Genomic DNA, 17278 nt, shown 5'->3' with positions numbered 1-17278 from the left:
CAGAAAGTATGTGTTGACATTTATAGAAAGTATGTGAGTCGGTTTGCTTTTATTTGGTTTAACGTCCTATTAATAGCGAAGGTCATTTAAGGACGTGCTTCTATGGGTGCAATGCATGCGTGCATGTCTACTGAATGCGGTACTTCGATGTAGTATCGACTCCATGCGATAACCACCCCTGCAGGTCGGGGATCGAGAAAAGAATGCACCTGCTGTTTACGCACTGCATGTATTGTAAGAGGCGACTGATTGGGATCCTGCAGAGTTGGAGATTTGGATTTGCACCCTTTACTTAGGGGGGGAAAGCGACCAAAATAAATCTGCTGCAACCTTTGGAACATTTGGGATGTTTGTCTTTCTTTTTAATTCTAACTAACCTCTATTTCCTAGTGCCTAGCTTGGCCATACCTCACTTCTGGATTTAATGTTGAGCGTTCGCCCAGGTGAGGAAGGCAATGGGTTATCTCCCCAGGACGGGTCATACCAAAGCCCTTTAAAATGGTAGTTGTTATTCCCTGCAAAACTTTCAGCATTGAGGGGTATGACAGCTGGTTCACCCGTTGTCAGTATAACGTGACCGGCCGGAATGCTGTCCTGAATGACTTCGGCATGGTGTTTCAGTGAGATAGCACTTTAAAGTCGGCATCCCATCCGCGCTATCATAAGGAAGCACACATACACACTTAAACGCTTACGCCACACACATGGAGGCACGTCCTTAAATGACCTGAGATGTTAATAGGACGTTAAACAAAATAAAACCAAACCAAACCATGCGATGGCGTTGACCTGATGCCGACTTTAGAGTGCTACCTCACCGAAATACCACGCAACAGGCTCCCAACACAATATACCACTCGGTCACATGATACTGACAACGAGTAGTGCTGAAGGCTAAGCAGGAAATAACAACTACCACTTTAAAAGACTTTGGTTTGTCAAAGGAGGCCTGGGGTCAGAAAACTTGGGCGAACGTTCTTCACGAAGGCTAAAAGTGAGGTTATTTGCAAACGAGTGGTGCTAGGAATCAAAAAGGTGTATATGAAGTAGAGAGAAAATGGAAAGCTTCCAAATGTTGCAATGGGTACAGCAGCTTCACTTTTGTTGCGTCGGTGTCCCCAAGTAGGGGGCATAAAAGTGAAACTGGTGGCTCTTATAATTACAACATCATGCAATGGTTAACAGCAGATATATTCTGTTATCTATCCCCGATCTGCTGGGGTGGTATGTCAGCTGTCTATTAACAGTAAAATAATAAGAAATCGTTATCGTATGATTTATCAGGATCAAAATGAATACTCTAAACTATCGATTATCAGAAATTATCATTCCAGACTGAAATTAAAGGTCAACTAAAATTGAACCTTCCATCAATGTGACGTAGCCGAGATGTTCTACCACAGAGGCGCTAATCTAGTTTTGTCATTTAATCATTGTTTCTATAATAACACAGAGTCTGTGATGATCTAACATCACAGACATAATATACAGACGAAACAAAGTTATTAAGAAAAACGTAATGAAAACTTCTGTGAACTATGAATGTATAAACTGCCAGCGAATTTACCAGCGTGAAGTTGGTTACTTTTTCAATATTGGGCTATCTCACTATTTGGCTAGTTTGATATTCGAATAACTCAATCGCAATTATCACTCGTGTGCCGCTTTTAAACACAAATATTACAAAATGTCATAGCCTAAGTTATTCACACGCAGAAAGGCATCATCGATATTACAGGCTAAAGGTGCCCATTTGGCACATTTTCGAACTTCATTTTAAAATCGTTACTTTTTTGTTTTGAACGTGGCAGGGCCCATTGTTAGAGGTCGTATGCCGCTCTTGTACACCTTCGCCTATCTTCCATGCAGATATGTTCTCATCGCCTATCTTCATATATAAATATGTTCTCTGAAAAGGAGACTTAACCGCATGGAAAAGGCAGAAACTCCTCATGTCATAATGATACTGTGCACCAAATTTGAAATGAATATAACAGTGCAAAGAGTCGATTTCACAAGTTTTTCTCAATAAAATACTAAAAGTGGTGTTAGTCCATGAAAAGGAGGGAAAAGAGCATAAAAATGCACATTCACATCGTTGGGTCATACCAATACAGTTTGCACTGGGATTGAAGTGAATCTGGATAATACTGTGGAAGGAATTATTTTCACAAAAGCAAAGGGGCGTAACTCCCTGAAAAGGAGAGAAAAATGCATAACAGAGGGAGGTGTACATCATCATGTCTCACTGATTCTGTGTACCAAATGTAGGTGAAATCTGTGAGAACTGGTAGGAGTATATTTTAAAAACCTGGGGCAGACAGAACTCGGTACCACTAGATCTACCAGACCGGTCAGCAGGGGAGATACAAAAATAAAACACCGTTTCTATAAATATTTATTTTATTAGCCGAATACCTCCAGAACAACAGTTTTCATTTTTCAACATACTTTTTGTTTATGTTGCAGCGAAAATCACAAGAAATGAAATTAAAATCTTATAAGATCACATTTTAAATCATCTAAAATACTGATAGCCAACATTCAACCTTTACGAAAACAAAGCAAAGATATATAAAGCAAATAGCATAGACTGTACAGACAAATTAAGTTAAAATTTGTTATATTACAACATGTAAAATAAATTCATTTAAGTATATTCTTGTAAAAGTGTTAGGATGGTTAAGGGCTACTAACTGAACACGTTGCAATTCCTTTCAATAAAATTAGTGAGTTTTACCTGTTGTTATGGTATAAACCAACCAATTCCCCCAAAAAAATATCTGCTACACATAAATCTGTAAATCATTGTTAATAATCACTATTTTTTCATCAAAATAATTTTGTACAACAAATTACCGATGTGTTAAAGGTATTGGTGGGGAGTAAGATGCAATATAGCCTAAAACTCTATCAGGGTGAAATGACCAAAGTTGAATAATATTTTATTACAATAAAAGCTAGGTAATGAAACTGGATAAAATTTCAGGATGTATCATATCTCGCATATTATTCCGAGTGATCTTCCATTAAACAACCACTCTATCATAACACAAATTTGTCTGATCTAAAATAATATACCATTTGTCTGAATCATGCATACAGGATGTTAAACTAGTTACTTAAGAGACAGAAAGTGTCACATGTATCCTTATGTATAAATGAAACTATTGACAAATAATGCTACAATTGTAAGATATTTTGATACTAATATACAACATTGACGTAGCATACAGTATTGCTCTAGATCTCCTGCCGTCTAAACAACAGTAAATAGGGTCTCATAACAAAGTCTACCTAACCTTGTTTCTGGATTTCTTTCAATTTAAGACACTTCTCACAAATAAACACAAACATGTAACTGGTACTTAACCCTTTCACTACTGTAGACCATGATGGACTAGTCCAGATCAATGCATGGTAGAGTCTACTAAAGTTACATAGGGGTGAAAGGGTTAAAAGACACTTCATATAAAAAAAAGCAATTTCCCTCAAAACTGCAAGTCAAGATAATAAAATAGTTAATGAAAAAGGGACTCTGTCAGGACATCCGAAGAAAAAAACATTTTTGTTTGTGACTAGAAAGACTATATATCCATGCATCATAATATCCTGTCTCTTGTCAGATATCCTACTAGATATCTAGATACACACATAATCTCCGACATAAAATCACATGTTCACCTATAACACCACCTCCAGGTGACCTTTGACCTAACATAATCCACTCTTTAAATGACATGTCGACTGATGCTTTATGTAAAAAATAGTCACCTCAAATTTTTTTCATTAATAACTGAAAAAATATCTCTGAATCATATAAAAATCTACAATGTATCACATTTTAGGTTTCTGACGTATACATCAGGATGGAGTTGATATCCTCTACAAGTGTTGATAGCTTTATACACATTTACAGGTTGTTCTACAGATTTGATGGTTCCAGTATCTTAAAACTTATACAAGGTATATTCTACATTTGATGTAAGCACAAGATAAGGCATGATCCATGTACATCTCTACAAGGAGGAAACAAAGAAAGTCTGTCTGTCTGTCTGTCTGTCATAGTATAGCATTATACACCCACAATACCAATATAATGGTGAAATAAAAGTAATTTGAAAAAAAAAATTAAGGGGTATCAGGATTTGTAAATGTAATCAGATTGTGAGGGGAGAAGGAAGTGAGGCAAATTTATATATAGACATTTTATGGTAAAAAAATCTTATGTATGAAAATAACTTAATACTGAAACAATGGGGAGTAATTCCCATAGTACATTATGTTGTGATGGAGTAATTCCCATAGTACAGTATGTTGTGATGGAGTAATTCCCATAGTACAGTATGTTGTGATACATTTGACCTGTCAGTCTGATAACAATGTTCCAGTGAGTGAAATGAACTGTTACAAGAACACTAAAATCTGTCTAATCTGACATCATTTGGTACACAATATATTGGTTATATAATGCACTGTCCTATCTGACACCAAGTGGGAAACATTAACTTGGTGATATTAATCGGACTAATCTGACATCCTATGGGGGCACAACATATTGGTCAGATTAACCTGTCTAATCTGACACCTTGTGGGACACAACATACTGGTTCGATTTACCTGTCTAATCTGACATCCTGTGTGGCACAACATTTTGGTTTGATTAACCTGTCTACCTTGACATACTGTGGGACACAACATATTGGTTCGATTTACCTGTCTAATCTGACACCCTGTGTGGCACAACATATTGGTCAGATTAACCTGTCTACCTTGACATACTGTGGGACACAACATACTGGTTTGATTTACCTGTCTAATCTGACACCCTGTGTGGCATAACATATTGGTTTGATTAACCTGTCTATCTTGACATACTGTGGGACACAACATATTGGTCAGATTAGTCACGATGTCAGAACAAACATATTTTTTTTGATAATTTTCACAAGTTAGATTATACAGAGGTTTGATTAGACAATTTCACAGTACATATGAATCCAAACAGCATTCAGGCACAAATATTTGTATAATATTTAAAAAGTTATTGAAGCAGCTTAATTATGCCCAGAGGATGGACAGAGCCTAGAAGCCATACCATTATAGACATCCAATCAAATCTCATAAAAAGAAAAAAAAAAAATGTTGATCTTGCTATTGTGTCACCGACTCGTCAAGTTAACAATATATTCAAAGCATTTGTTACAAAAATTAATTTACATTTCTATCCAATTTTATTGCATAGGATAAAAACTCACTTAAATCAAAGGTACAATGTAACTCACTTGTTCTTCCAATAACTTATTCACCATGATTTCATTTCATGTAAGGAAACATAAAAAAAAAAATATTCATTGTTTAAATTGTTCCAAGAAATAGTGCTGATTTAACAAACATAATGAGAGAGAAATTAAAATCTAAGTCAATATTGATGAAGGGAGCTAAACCCAGACAGGTACAAAAACAGAATTTCCTGTAAATAGTTGTATTTTTTGTATGTATCTTGGTCAATGTTAAAAAAAAAACATTTTATATCTTCTAGACCAATCTATTTTTTAGTAGTTGTTTAAATATTCAATAGGACTCACCCATATTACAATGAATTTGATGTGAATTGTGTACTATTTGGAATGTTATTCATATTTTCGAGATTGATTATACTATTGATGTCCTTACAATGGAAATAACTACAGAAATAGCGTAACATTTTATTTTAGAATTATGGTATATTAATCTCAAAGCCAAAACTATATTTTACCTGACAATGACCTTTGCTGTTCACTCTCATAACAAACCTAGAGTATTTCCACTGTCATATAAGTCAATGACTCCTGTTTATCAAGTACTACTAAAACAGAACACATGATTCATCATTTCCTTTAACAGTGCTGGCATTGTTAACTTCCTCTCTTGGAAGCGAATTCTTCCAGCCCTTCTTTCAAAGTCTCCTCATTCATTCCATGCTCGGCCAATACACAGACTACATCTGGAATACAATACATGCTACTATCAGAATAAGCATATTAACATCAAAGTTTCTTGATGAGTAAATTAAATCAATGGTCTGTTTAACTCCAAGCTTTCTGCTTATCCCTTCATTAGGACATGAATGGTCCTCACCCGTATATCACATCCATATTTTAAAACAGGAAGGAACAGTGAGGGCCAGTCACTCTCTGGTGATAGCTTAGCCTAAGAGCTAGGATCAAGAATGACCCTTGATATTTTTTTTTAAATATTTTCTGTATAAACACTGTTAATAGACGTTTGATTCCAAATGAGAGTTCTAACAATGATTGGATGGTCATTATCGTATTAAAATTCAGGTAAATCACAACCCACTGTCGACAGTCTGTGGGGAAAGTTTTTGTCCATTTTAGTGTAAGACATGTAAACGGTTTAACTGGCATATCAGTCAGGCAAAGTATTATGTGTTACAACCCGGTAACACAGATTACGTTTTCTTTTTAATTTAATTTCTCAGAAAGTTTTCTCAATTATTAGTTTTTGTATTTTAAGATCAGAAGGTTGAATCTCTATGCAACTATACATCTATACTATCTATACATCTATACTATCTATACATCTATACTATCTATACAACTATACTATCTATACAACTATACTATCTATACTATCTATACTATCTATACATCTATACTATCTATACATCTATACATCTATACTATTTATACATCTATACTATCTATACATCTATACTATCTATACATCTATACTATCTATACATCTATACTATCTATACAACTATACTATCTATAATATCTATACTATCTATACATCTATACATCTATACTATCTATACATCTATACTATCTATACATCTATACATCTATACTATCTATATATCTATACTATCTATACATCTGTACTATCTATACATCTATACTATCTATACATCTATACTATCTATACATCTATACAGTTATGAAAAAAAAAACTTCACTCTCAGTAACAAAACAAAATGTAGGTGTCCCTTATAAGAGGCATGAATCTTCTTTGGTCAAATATATTATCTTAATTAATCCTGAAAGACCAAGGCTTTATCAATTCATGTACTACTACATGAAGTACAGTAATCTTAGAATTCAGTATATTTTGAAACTGTGATTGATTAAATAACAGTCTAAAATACAACTCATAAAAGCCATGAGGGTAACATACCCCCTTAAGCGATTGTTAAGATATAGCATAAACCTTTAAGTGATTGTTAAATTAATATACACCCTTAAGCGACTATTAAGGTGGCATACACCTTTAAGTGATTGTTAAAGTAATATACACCCTTAAGCGACTATTAAGGTAGCATACACCCTTAAGTGATTGTTTAGGTGATCATGATTAGAACAACCAGAGCCTGATGCAGACCAAAACCTTAAAGGTGTGTTTGTTTTCCAGATTTAGAGAGTTTAATCAGGAAAAGAAGGTCAAACTCCTTATAAAAAATTACGTCCAATCTAGACTTCTGTGTAGATATTAAAAGCCTCATGGCAAAGACATTGGTCATGTTTTTACTGAGGTATCGCGTTTGAGTGTCCAAGGCTTTGACAACACTGGACATGTATGACCAGATATTTTGATTCTTTGTTTAGCAGAACATTTGTCCTGTCAGTTAAGGGGCGTTTAAAGTGGTAATTCTTAACGTATCAAAAAATATCAAAGTAGGTCTTGATCTTCAAATTTGAAGATCAGGAACTTTGTCTCTGCAGATATCAGGAACCAAATGTTTGGGTCAGAGACTTAACTATATTTGTCTATCTAAATTTTCTCACATCCACAGCTTCACATACCTAAAGACCCAACATCTTTTATGTTCCTGTACTCGTCATCAAAAAACAGCATTTCTTTGAAATTTATACCACTGTCAACTTGAAATCTGAAAAATAAGAACATTGTCGAACATTGTCAAAGTATTTTGCAAAGTACTGTGAGTGAGCCTCACAAATTGGTCAACTTGATAACTAATGAGGCCCATGTATATAAACGGTCACCTGAGTTATAGTAAAATCTATATTTGTTGTTGTGAAATGACAAAGCAAAATAGTTCATATAAAATAAGTATATAATTTTAAATGCAATCTGGGTCTAAAGAAGAAATTTTTTGAAATTTTACCATTTGATCATTTTGGGCCTTACCCCTCTGACCCTTAATTTGGGTCAGGGTCTTAATTTTTCATAGCATCAAACTTTCATACCATGGTAATAATTCCAACCAAGTTTGAATTATTTTCCACTGTGTTAAATACTGTAGTGCTCTGAAAGCTATTATACTACTTTTCTATATCTTTCAGATATTTAGAGGAAGTTGTTTGAAGATTTTTGCATACGGTACTTGATCTAAAAGTGTGTCATACAGGTAAGGTATTTGAACAAAACTGATAGACCTTCACTCCGTCAAGTTATGATACAAACATCACTTAGACCTGATGAACCTTTGAAAATGTTGTCAACAGATTTTAACAAATTCATCCCCTGTACTTTGATGGTGAGACTGAACAAAAATCCTGACCTGAAATTGACCAGAACTTCAGGTCAATTTGAGGTGAATTTTAGATCAAATTCAGGTCAATTCTTGAATCTTGCCTGAATTTACATCAAGAAATTTTGTCTGTGTATGGATTTTAAGAAGAAGATATTTGAATACAATTGACCCTTGTCACCTTGACAGTGGGTCACCGTTATTTATCAGAAGAGACTGATACATTCAAGCTATATATCTGTACGCTATAACTTAAAGTCATTGGATAGTTAAAGGGAAAAAATCAAATTTTAACATTTGATCCTTGTAGCCTCCACCTGCTGGCAAAATAAGGTTTGTAGAAGGAACCATTTGAAGGTTTTACTACATTTGACTCCAATAACTTCAAAAAAGGACCAAAGTTACTTTTTTTAACAAAATTGGTAGTGATTTACTTCTGCAAAGTTCAAGCTACAAAGCACTACTCTAGACGTTTTAACAAATGGCATTGAGCTAAGTTGAAACAGAAAGTAAGAAAAGGTCACTCATTTGAACATTGTGTAATGTTGGCTTCCAGCAAGATTCATTCCAGGAGCTAGAAACCAAAAACCATAATGTTCACCATAATGAAAATTGATCATTTGCAACGTTATTGTGGAGTAACAAAACTATTGATCACCTTTTAAAGTGAGCTATTTTGCATCCTGGGTAAATTTCTCTATACTGAAAGTACTGATCCCAGTTAAACAGGGTCACAAGGTCGTTTGCCTCATTAACAGTACTGGTCCTGAAATAGTAGAAACAAGGTTAGTACAAGGCTAAATAGGGTCATAAGGTCAATACAAGGTAAAACTGAGTCACAAGGACAGTCAGTGTTAATCAGGGTCACAAGGAAAATGCAATGTGTATCAGGGTCACATGGTCAAACAGTGTCATGATGTCCTTTCAATGTCAGAGGTCAAGGTCATGAGGTTCGTTAAAGGTTACATACTTTTTGTGAAAGGTCAAATAATCACAAGGTCACAAGATCATGCAAAGATAAACAGGTGGCTAAGTACAGTATGTGATCTCCTCATCATGAAACATTTAACACAAGGTCTGTTAAATTAAACAGAATTACAGATCAGTACAGGGTCACACAGAGTCACAAGATCAGTACAGGTTCAAACAGAGTCACAAGGTCATTACAGGTTCAAACAGAGTCACATGGTCAGTACAGGGTCACACAGAGTCACAAGGTCAGTACAGGTTCAAACAGAGTCACAAGGTCAGTACAGGTTCAAACAGAGTCACACGGTCAGGACAGGGTCAAACAGAGTCATTAGGTCAGTACAGGGTCAAACAGAGCCCCAATAGTTGTGGCATTTTTATTTCAATAAGAGTCAACACAATGTCAGTTATAGGAGAGAAGAAACCTATAAACCTGTTCCAGTTCATATTAACATATTTCAGGGAAAAAAACTACTCACGACATGATTTCATTACAGAATGAAGATTTATGCTGCCAAACAATGAAACCAGACTTTTTTGGTTCTACAACAGCAGTGTTTATCTTTAAATATTTCACTGGTGAAACATATAACATGTGTCTTCGAATGTTACACATTTTGAATGCGACTTTGACAAATGTATAATTATACCTTGCTCGAACTGTTTCATAGATCATTCAATTGAACATACCTAGCAGGTCTTTATCACAGCAATGTACAAACCAATACAAGAATAATTAAACTAGTACGTATTAGTCTTTAGAGAAAATTGTTTGAACATTTGAACACATCTTACCCTTGTGACCTTGAAAGCAGGTCATAGTCATTATAAGAACAGATACATCCTCTGAAGCAGTCACAGCCTATCTGGCTTATTACAACATCTACCAAGATTCTTACAGTGAGACATAAGACTTTAAGTCCGTTTTGAGGAGTTATTGCAGTAACTAGTAACACATACCTCTAAGTTAAGTATAAAAAGTATCAATCTGAAAATTCCATGCATTCCTCAAATGACAAATACACTGAAGTATGTTTACCTGGATGCTATGCCCAATTTGTACCCCTCCCCATGTAGTCTCTGTAGAATTGCTGGTACGTCTCTGTAGTGCTTGACATGCTTTCCGCGGCAATCCTCAACCTTACCATCACTGGAAAATGAAGACAGATATGTAGAGGAGTTCTCAAATAAAAAATTCTCAAGTAAGACCACTTTGCTAGAACCTCACAAGGAAACAACATTTGTACCAAGTCTGGAGTCAACTGTTCGGCTGCCATATTGGATTTCTGATTGACCCGACGGATAAAAACAGATTTCAATAGGTCACTTGAGCCTCGGGTCAGGTGATCTAAAAATCATTATGAAAAAAGCTACAGTGACAAAACCCAATGTTCAGAAGTTTGCAAAAAAGAGATCAGGACCTGTTCTATTTGATATACACATAGTCTAAGGAGTTTGTCACATGACCTGTTCTCTATGATTTTCACACAGTCTAAGGAGTTTGTCACAGGACCTGTTCTCTATGATATACACATAGTCTAAGGAGTTTGTCACAGGACCTGTTCTATTTGATATACACACAGTCTAAGGAGTTTGTCACAGGCCCTGTTCTATTTGATATACACATAGTCTAAGGAGTTTGTCACAGGACCTGTTCTCTATGATATACACACAGTCTAAGGAGTTTGTCACAGGCCCTGTTCTCTATGATATACACATAGTCTAAGGAGTTTGTCACAGGACCTGTTCTATTTGATATACACATAGTCTAAGGAGTTTGTCACAGGACCTGTTCTATTTGATATACACATAGTCTAAGGAGTTTGTCACAGGACCTGTTCTATTTGATATACACATAGTCTAAGGAGTTTGTCACAGGACCTGTTCTATTTGATATACACATAGTCTAAGGAGTTTGTCACAGGACCTGTTCTATTTGATATACACATAGTCTAAGGAGTTTGTCACAGGACCTGTTCTATTTGATATACACATAGTCTAAGGAGTTTGTCACAGGACCTGTTCTATTTGATATACACATAGTCTAAGGAGTTTGTCACAGGACCTGTTCTATTTGATATACACATAGTCTAAGGAGTTTGTCACAGGACCTGTTCTATTTGATATACACATAGTCTAAGGAGTTTGTCACAGGACCTGTTCTATTTGATATACACATAGTCTAAGGAGTTTGTCACAGGACCTGTTCTATTTGATATACACATAGTCTAAGGAGTTTGTCACAGGACCTGTTCTATTTGATATACACATAGTCTAAGGAGTTTGTCACAGGACCTGTTCTATTTGATATACACATAGTCTAAGGAGTTTGTCACAGGACCTGTTCTATTTGATATACACATAGTCTAAGGAGTTTGTCACAGGACCTGTTCTATTTGATATACACATAGTCTAAGGAGTTTGTCACAGGACCTGTTCTATTTGATATACACATAGTCTAAGGAGTTTGTCACAGGACCTGTTCTATTTGATATACACATAGTCTAAGGAGTTTGTCACAGGACCTGTTCTATTTGATATACACATAGTCTAAGGAGTTTGTCACAGGACCTGTTCTATTTGATATACACATAGTCTAAGGAGTTTGTCACAGGACCTGTTCTCTTTGATATACACATAGTCTAAGGAGTTTGTCACAGGACCTGTTCTATTTGATATACACATAGTCTAAGGAGTTTGTCACAGGACCTGTTCTCTTTGATATACACATAGTCTAAGGAGTTTGTCACAGGACCTGTTCTCTATGATATACACATAGTCTAAGGAGTTTGTCACAGGACCTGTTCTATTTGATATACACATAGTCTAAGGAGTTTGTCACAGGACCTGTTCTCTATGATATACACATAGTCTAAGGAGTTTGTCACAGGACCTGTTCTCTTTGATATACACATAGTCTAAGGAGTTTGTCACAGGACCTGTTCTCTATGATATACACATAGTCTAAGGAGTTTGTCACAGGACCTGTTCTCTATGATATACACATAGTCTAAGGAGTTTGTCACAGGACCTGTTCTCTATGATATACACATAGTCTAAGGAGTTTGTCACAGGACCTGTTCTCTATGATATACACATAGTCTAAGGAGTTTGTCACAGGACCTGTTCTCTATGATATACACATAGTCTAAGGAGTTTGTCACAGGACCTGTTCTCTATGATATACACATAGTCTAAGGAGTTTGTCACAGGACCTGTTCTCTATGATATACACATAGTCTAAGGAGTTTGTCACAGGACCTGTTCTCTATGATATACACATAGTCTAAGGAGTTTGTCACAGGACCTGTTCTCTATGATATACACATAGTCTAAGGAGTTTGTCACAGGACCTGTTCTCTATGATATACACATAGTCTAAGGAGTTTGTCACAGGACCTGTTCTCTATGATATACACATAGTCTAAGGAGTTTGTCACAGGACCTGTTCTCTATGATATACACATAGTCTAAGGAGTTTGTCACAGGACCTGTTCTCTATGATATACACATAGTCTAAGGAGTTTGTCACAGGACCTGTTCTCTATGATATACACATAGTCTAAGGAGTTTGTCACAGGACCTGTTCTCTATGATATACACATAGTCTAAGGAGTTTGTCACAGGACCTGTTCTCTATGATATACACATAGTCTAAGGAGTTTGTCACAGGACCTGTTCTCTATGATATACACATAGTCTAAGGAGTTTGTCACAGGACCTGTTCTCTATGATATACACATAGTCTAAGGAGTTTGTCACAGGACCTGTTCTCTATGATATACACATAGTCTAAGGAGTTTGTCACAGGACCTGTTCTCTATGATATACACATAGTCTAAGGAGTTTGTCACAGGACCTGTTCTATTTGATATACACATAGTCTTAGGAGTGTTTGTGGAAGCGTTGGGATCCTGTGGTATCATAAAAGGCCAGTTCTTGGTGGTTAGGGAAGGTAAATTGGTACACAGGGAGGAGCTATGGGATTCTTGGGGCAAGACTTCTCGGCAGGGGAGTAGTGTAACAGCCAATGACTAAGATGGGATGGTACTGCCTAAATTGCAAGTAGCTTTCCCAGCAATGCCATATAATTAACCCTGGTTTACACTCAATAGTTCAGCAATGTCAGTGTGGTCAGTGGCTGTCCACACATTCCAATGTACACAATAGTATAATGCTGACTTTGATTACCTGTTCTTTTTAAATGGAGGATCAACATGAGTGTCCACCCAGAACGGCCACAGTGTGTAATCTGAAACACAACATACAATATATTGTATAAGCAAGCTTTATAAAATACATCTGAAAAAAAAGTCAAAAGAATACTCCAACTTCATTTGGTGCCTGGGACCAACCCTTGTTTCAAGCACTGGGTGAATGCTTTTGACAAGGGGATTCTCGGACTTGGATTGTAAATAACGTTGTTTTCAGCATTTTCTGCTTCTGTTACTTAAGTATTTAAATAATTTTCAAGCTGATTTTGACTCAAATATCTCACTGCACGAGCGACATCACATACAGAGCTCAAAGCAGACAAAACAAAATATTTTGATACAGTCAGTATTAAGGCCTGTGTCCAGAAATCATCAACTGTGACTGTCATGAACCATCAGTATCGCTTATTCAGTGATACTAGCAGAGTCAAAGGTTAGACACTATATTTGCTTGATCTAGCTGAAAATATTACATGCTAACTCCTACAACAGATATGTTAATCGTCCCAAACATTGAAAAAAAAAAATTTGACTGTAGGTTACATAACAACTCCCTATTCCTGTTTCAATGGAAATATTGTGACATTTTCGGAAATGTTTATTATTCATTTGCAATTTTAAGGAGTATTTTTTAAACGATTTTTTGGTCACCTGAGCTTTGCTCAAGTGACCTATTCTGATCGCTTTCCGTCATTCACTGTCCGTCATGCGTCATCCGTTGCGCGTAAACTTTTTACATTTTCGACTTCTTCCTTGGTAGATGAGGCTACAAAATTGTAAAATTGGGATTCCTACCCCAACTCCAGGGGCCAGGACAGGGCCCGGGAAAATTGATCAATATTTCAAAACTCTTCTTCTCCAGACTCAGAGGTACAACAGTCAATTTCTCTGCATGGACTGAAAGATCATCACAGGCTTTGTAAATTGTAAAATTCAGTACCCCTGGGCCATCTGTTCTTCCTTGGGGAGGGGGTAAAGTTTACTAAAGTTTATATAGGGAAATAACACTTTTGGGTATATTTTGTCAATTTTCAATAGGAAATTATGCAAACTTGGTCACAATCATCTTTCGTGGAAGAGGGTATTACAATGTAAAATTGGCATTCCTTCCCTATCCCCAGGGGCTAGGGTGGGGCCTCCAAGGGAAAATTAATCAATATTTCAAAAATCTTATTCTTCAGATTCCAGATGTACTGCAATGAAGTTCTGTGCATGGATGAACATTCCATCAGTAGCTTTATCTATTTTCCAATTTCATTACCCCTGGGCCATCCATTCTTGTTTATGGAAGGGGTTAAGTTGAATTTAGTTTAAATAGGGAAATACCACTTTTTGGTATATTTTGTCCATTTTCAGCAGGAAGTTATTCAAACTTTGTTGGAATGATTATGATGCCAGATGACAATTAGATGGTATGAGAAAATAAGATCCTGCCTCATCCCCAGGGGCTGGGAGGGGTGGAGCCCAAATGGGGAAAATGGTTAAAAGTTCAAAAAAATCTTCTTCATCAGACTCAGATGTACTACAAACAAATACTCTTCATAGATAGAAAGGTCCTTAGGTGCATTACAAGAAATCATTCAAACTTAGTTGGAATGATTGTGATGAGTTACATCTAGACGGTATGAAAAAATAAGATCCGTCCTTGCCCCAGGGGCTGGAGGGGTGGGGCCAAAAAGGGGAAAATGGCTAATATTTAAAAAAATCTCTGCACTCAAATGTACAAGTTTAAGTTTCTTTTATGGATGGAAATGCCCTTAGTTGCATTATATAAATTGTTATAGTTTTATTACCCTTTGGTCATCTGTTCTCCTTGGTTTATAAAGCAATGTCTCAATAGTAAAATAATTTATTTGAATAGATTTTAAAGTTCTTATCCTTCGGTGTCATGACAAGTAATGTATTTCACTTTGTTTACATGTTGATTGCCACATCACATCTCAACAATGAAAGTGAGCTACCAGTACCTATAATATAACTCAGGTGACCGCTAAGGCCCTTTGGCCTCTTGTTTTTTTCATAACCTATCAATCAAATGATATTTTGATTACAATTTTTACAAGTCCAAAAGAACAATTAGGTCAGGTGAATTTATAACACTTCTACACCTATAAAACTATATGCTGATGACTGTTTATTATATACACAAATACACTCTATTGAAGACTGTGCTAAGTTGAACAATGACCTTAAGTCTTTAGAAAAATGGGAAGAAAAATGTTCTATTATTAACGTATCGAAAGGAAGGAACACCATTAATTATAATTATACCCTTCATAATCAGATTTTAGACAATGTAGATACTAACAAATATCTTGGTGTCACTCTCAGTTCAGACCTAACTTGGGGCAAACACATTCAATCAGTGACCAACAAGGCCAATAAGACCTTGGGCTTCCTATGTCGAAATACATCTTCATGTATTAGGAAAGTTAAATCACAGGCATACACTATTCTTGTAAGACCAGTTTTAGAATATGCCTCAACTTGTTGGGACCCCTATTCCATCAACCACATACAACAATTAGACAATGTACAACATAGAGCAGCGATATACACTTGTAATGAGTACAGGTCTAGAGATCCAGGTTGTATTACAAACATGATGAAATCATTAGATTGGGAATCTTTATCACAAAGAAGGGCTAAAGCTAGATTGTCAATGCTATACAAGATATTGCATAACATCGTTAAAATTAACCCATCATCATACTGGACATCAGGTGACAGACGAACAAGGGGGCACCTAAAATAAACACAATATCTACCACAAAAGACGCCTACAAATTCTCTTTCTTCCCAAGAACTATTATAACCTGGAACTTCTTACCAATGTCACTGGCCCTTTGTGAGGAATTACCTTCTTTCAAATCCTCACTTGAAGGTTACCACCCGTCTCTTTACTAATTTTACATCCTCGTTATGTACATGCATAGTTTTAATATTATGCCTAAAAATTACAAAAAAAATATTCTTTGAAATGCCACCTACTAGGGTCAATTGCACTCCAACCTTTGGGTTCTGATCCTTGTAATGGAAGAAGAAGGACCTGCTTTATAATATGTATTTCTCGATTTACAGTTAGAATTAGAAACACCTGTGTGGAATGAACTTCAAGATCCAGAGCATTTACCACTTCAATCACAGGTACGTATACTAGCCTCATCTATCGATACATCTATAATCAGCTGATAGTGGGCCTATGGGTGTATTAACCTGTTGACAGACGAGGTCATGCCTCAATCTTTCAAACTTTTGATATTAAACTCACCAAGATCAAAAATAATCAGTTTTGGTTTAGCCATCTTGTGAAATATGTGTTTAGTATGTTTATAACACATGCGATATCACCAATAATCCGTGTTGTCACTACCGGTTATGATTCAATCGGGGAAGGAAATGACAGCCGAGAAAAGAAAGAAGAAAGATAACTCTTTTTTAGTTTCGTTTTTAGTATACTTTGCATTGGTGAGCTATTTGAAATTTATTAAGCAATATGTGATGGTACCCTAGTCAATATCACTGTTTTAGTTTAAAGAATTTATAAAATAACAACAACACAGTGTCAATATTTAAAAAAACAAAATCTGAAATTAAA

The 17278-nt window shown here is 35.8% G+C and overlaps 1 protein-coding gene across 1 annotated transcript; it reads right to left on the bottom strand.

The window, feature by feature from the left end:
- Positions 1-2390: 2390 nt before the first annotated feature.
- LOC110450798 (magnesium-dependent phosphatase 1-like) lies at positions 2391-17097 on the bottom strand. The gene is made up of 6 exons (XM_021498507.1): positions 16952-17097; positions 13658-13718; positions 10506-10616; positions 9156-9263; positions 7809-7894; positions 2391-5986 (listed from the first exon to the last, which is right to left on the bottom strand). Exons 1-6 carry the CDS (start codon positions 17019-17021, stop codon positions 5898-5900), a joined length of 525 nt encoding a protein of 174 aa, XP_021354182.1. The 5' UTR covers positions 17022-17097; the 3' UTR covers positions 2391-5897.
- Positions 17098-17278: the final 181 nt, after the last annotated feature.

Source organism: Mizuhopecten yessoensis, unplaced genomic scaffold, assembly GCF_002113885.1.
Source record: "Mizuhopecten yessoensis strain PY_sf001 unplaced genomic scaffold, ASM211388v2 scaffold5519, whole genome shotgun sequence".
NCBI classification, from domain to species: Eukaryota; Metazoa; Mollusca; class Bivalvia; order Pectinida; family Pectinidae; genus Mizuhopecten; species Mizuhopecten yessoensis.
The sequence above is the reverse complement of the archived record's forward strand: the minus strand, read 5'-3'. Positions and strand labels throughout refer to the sequence as shown.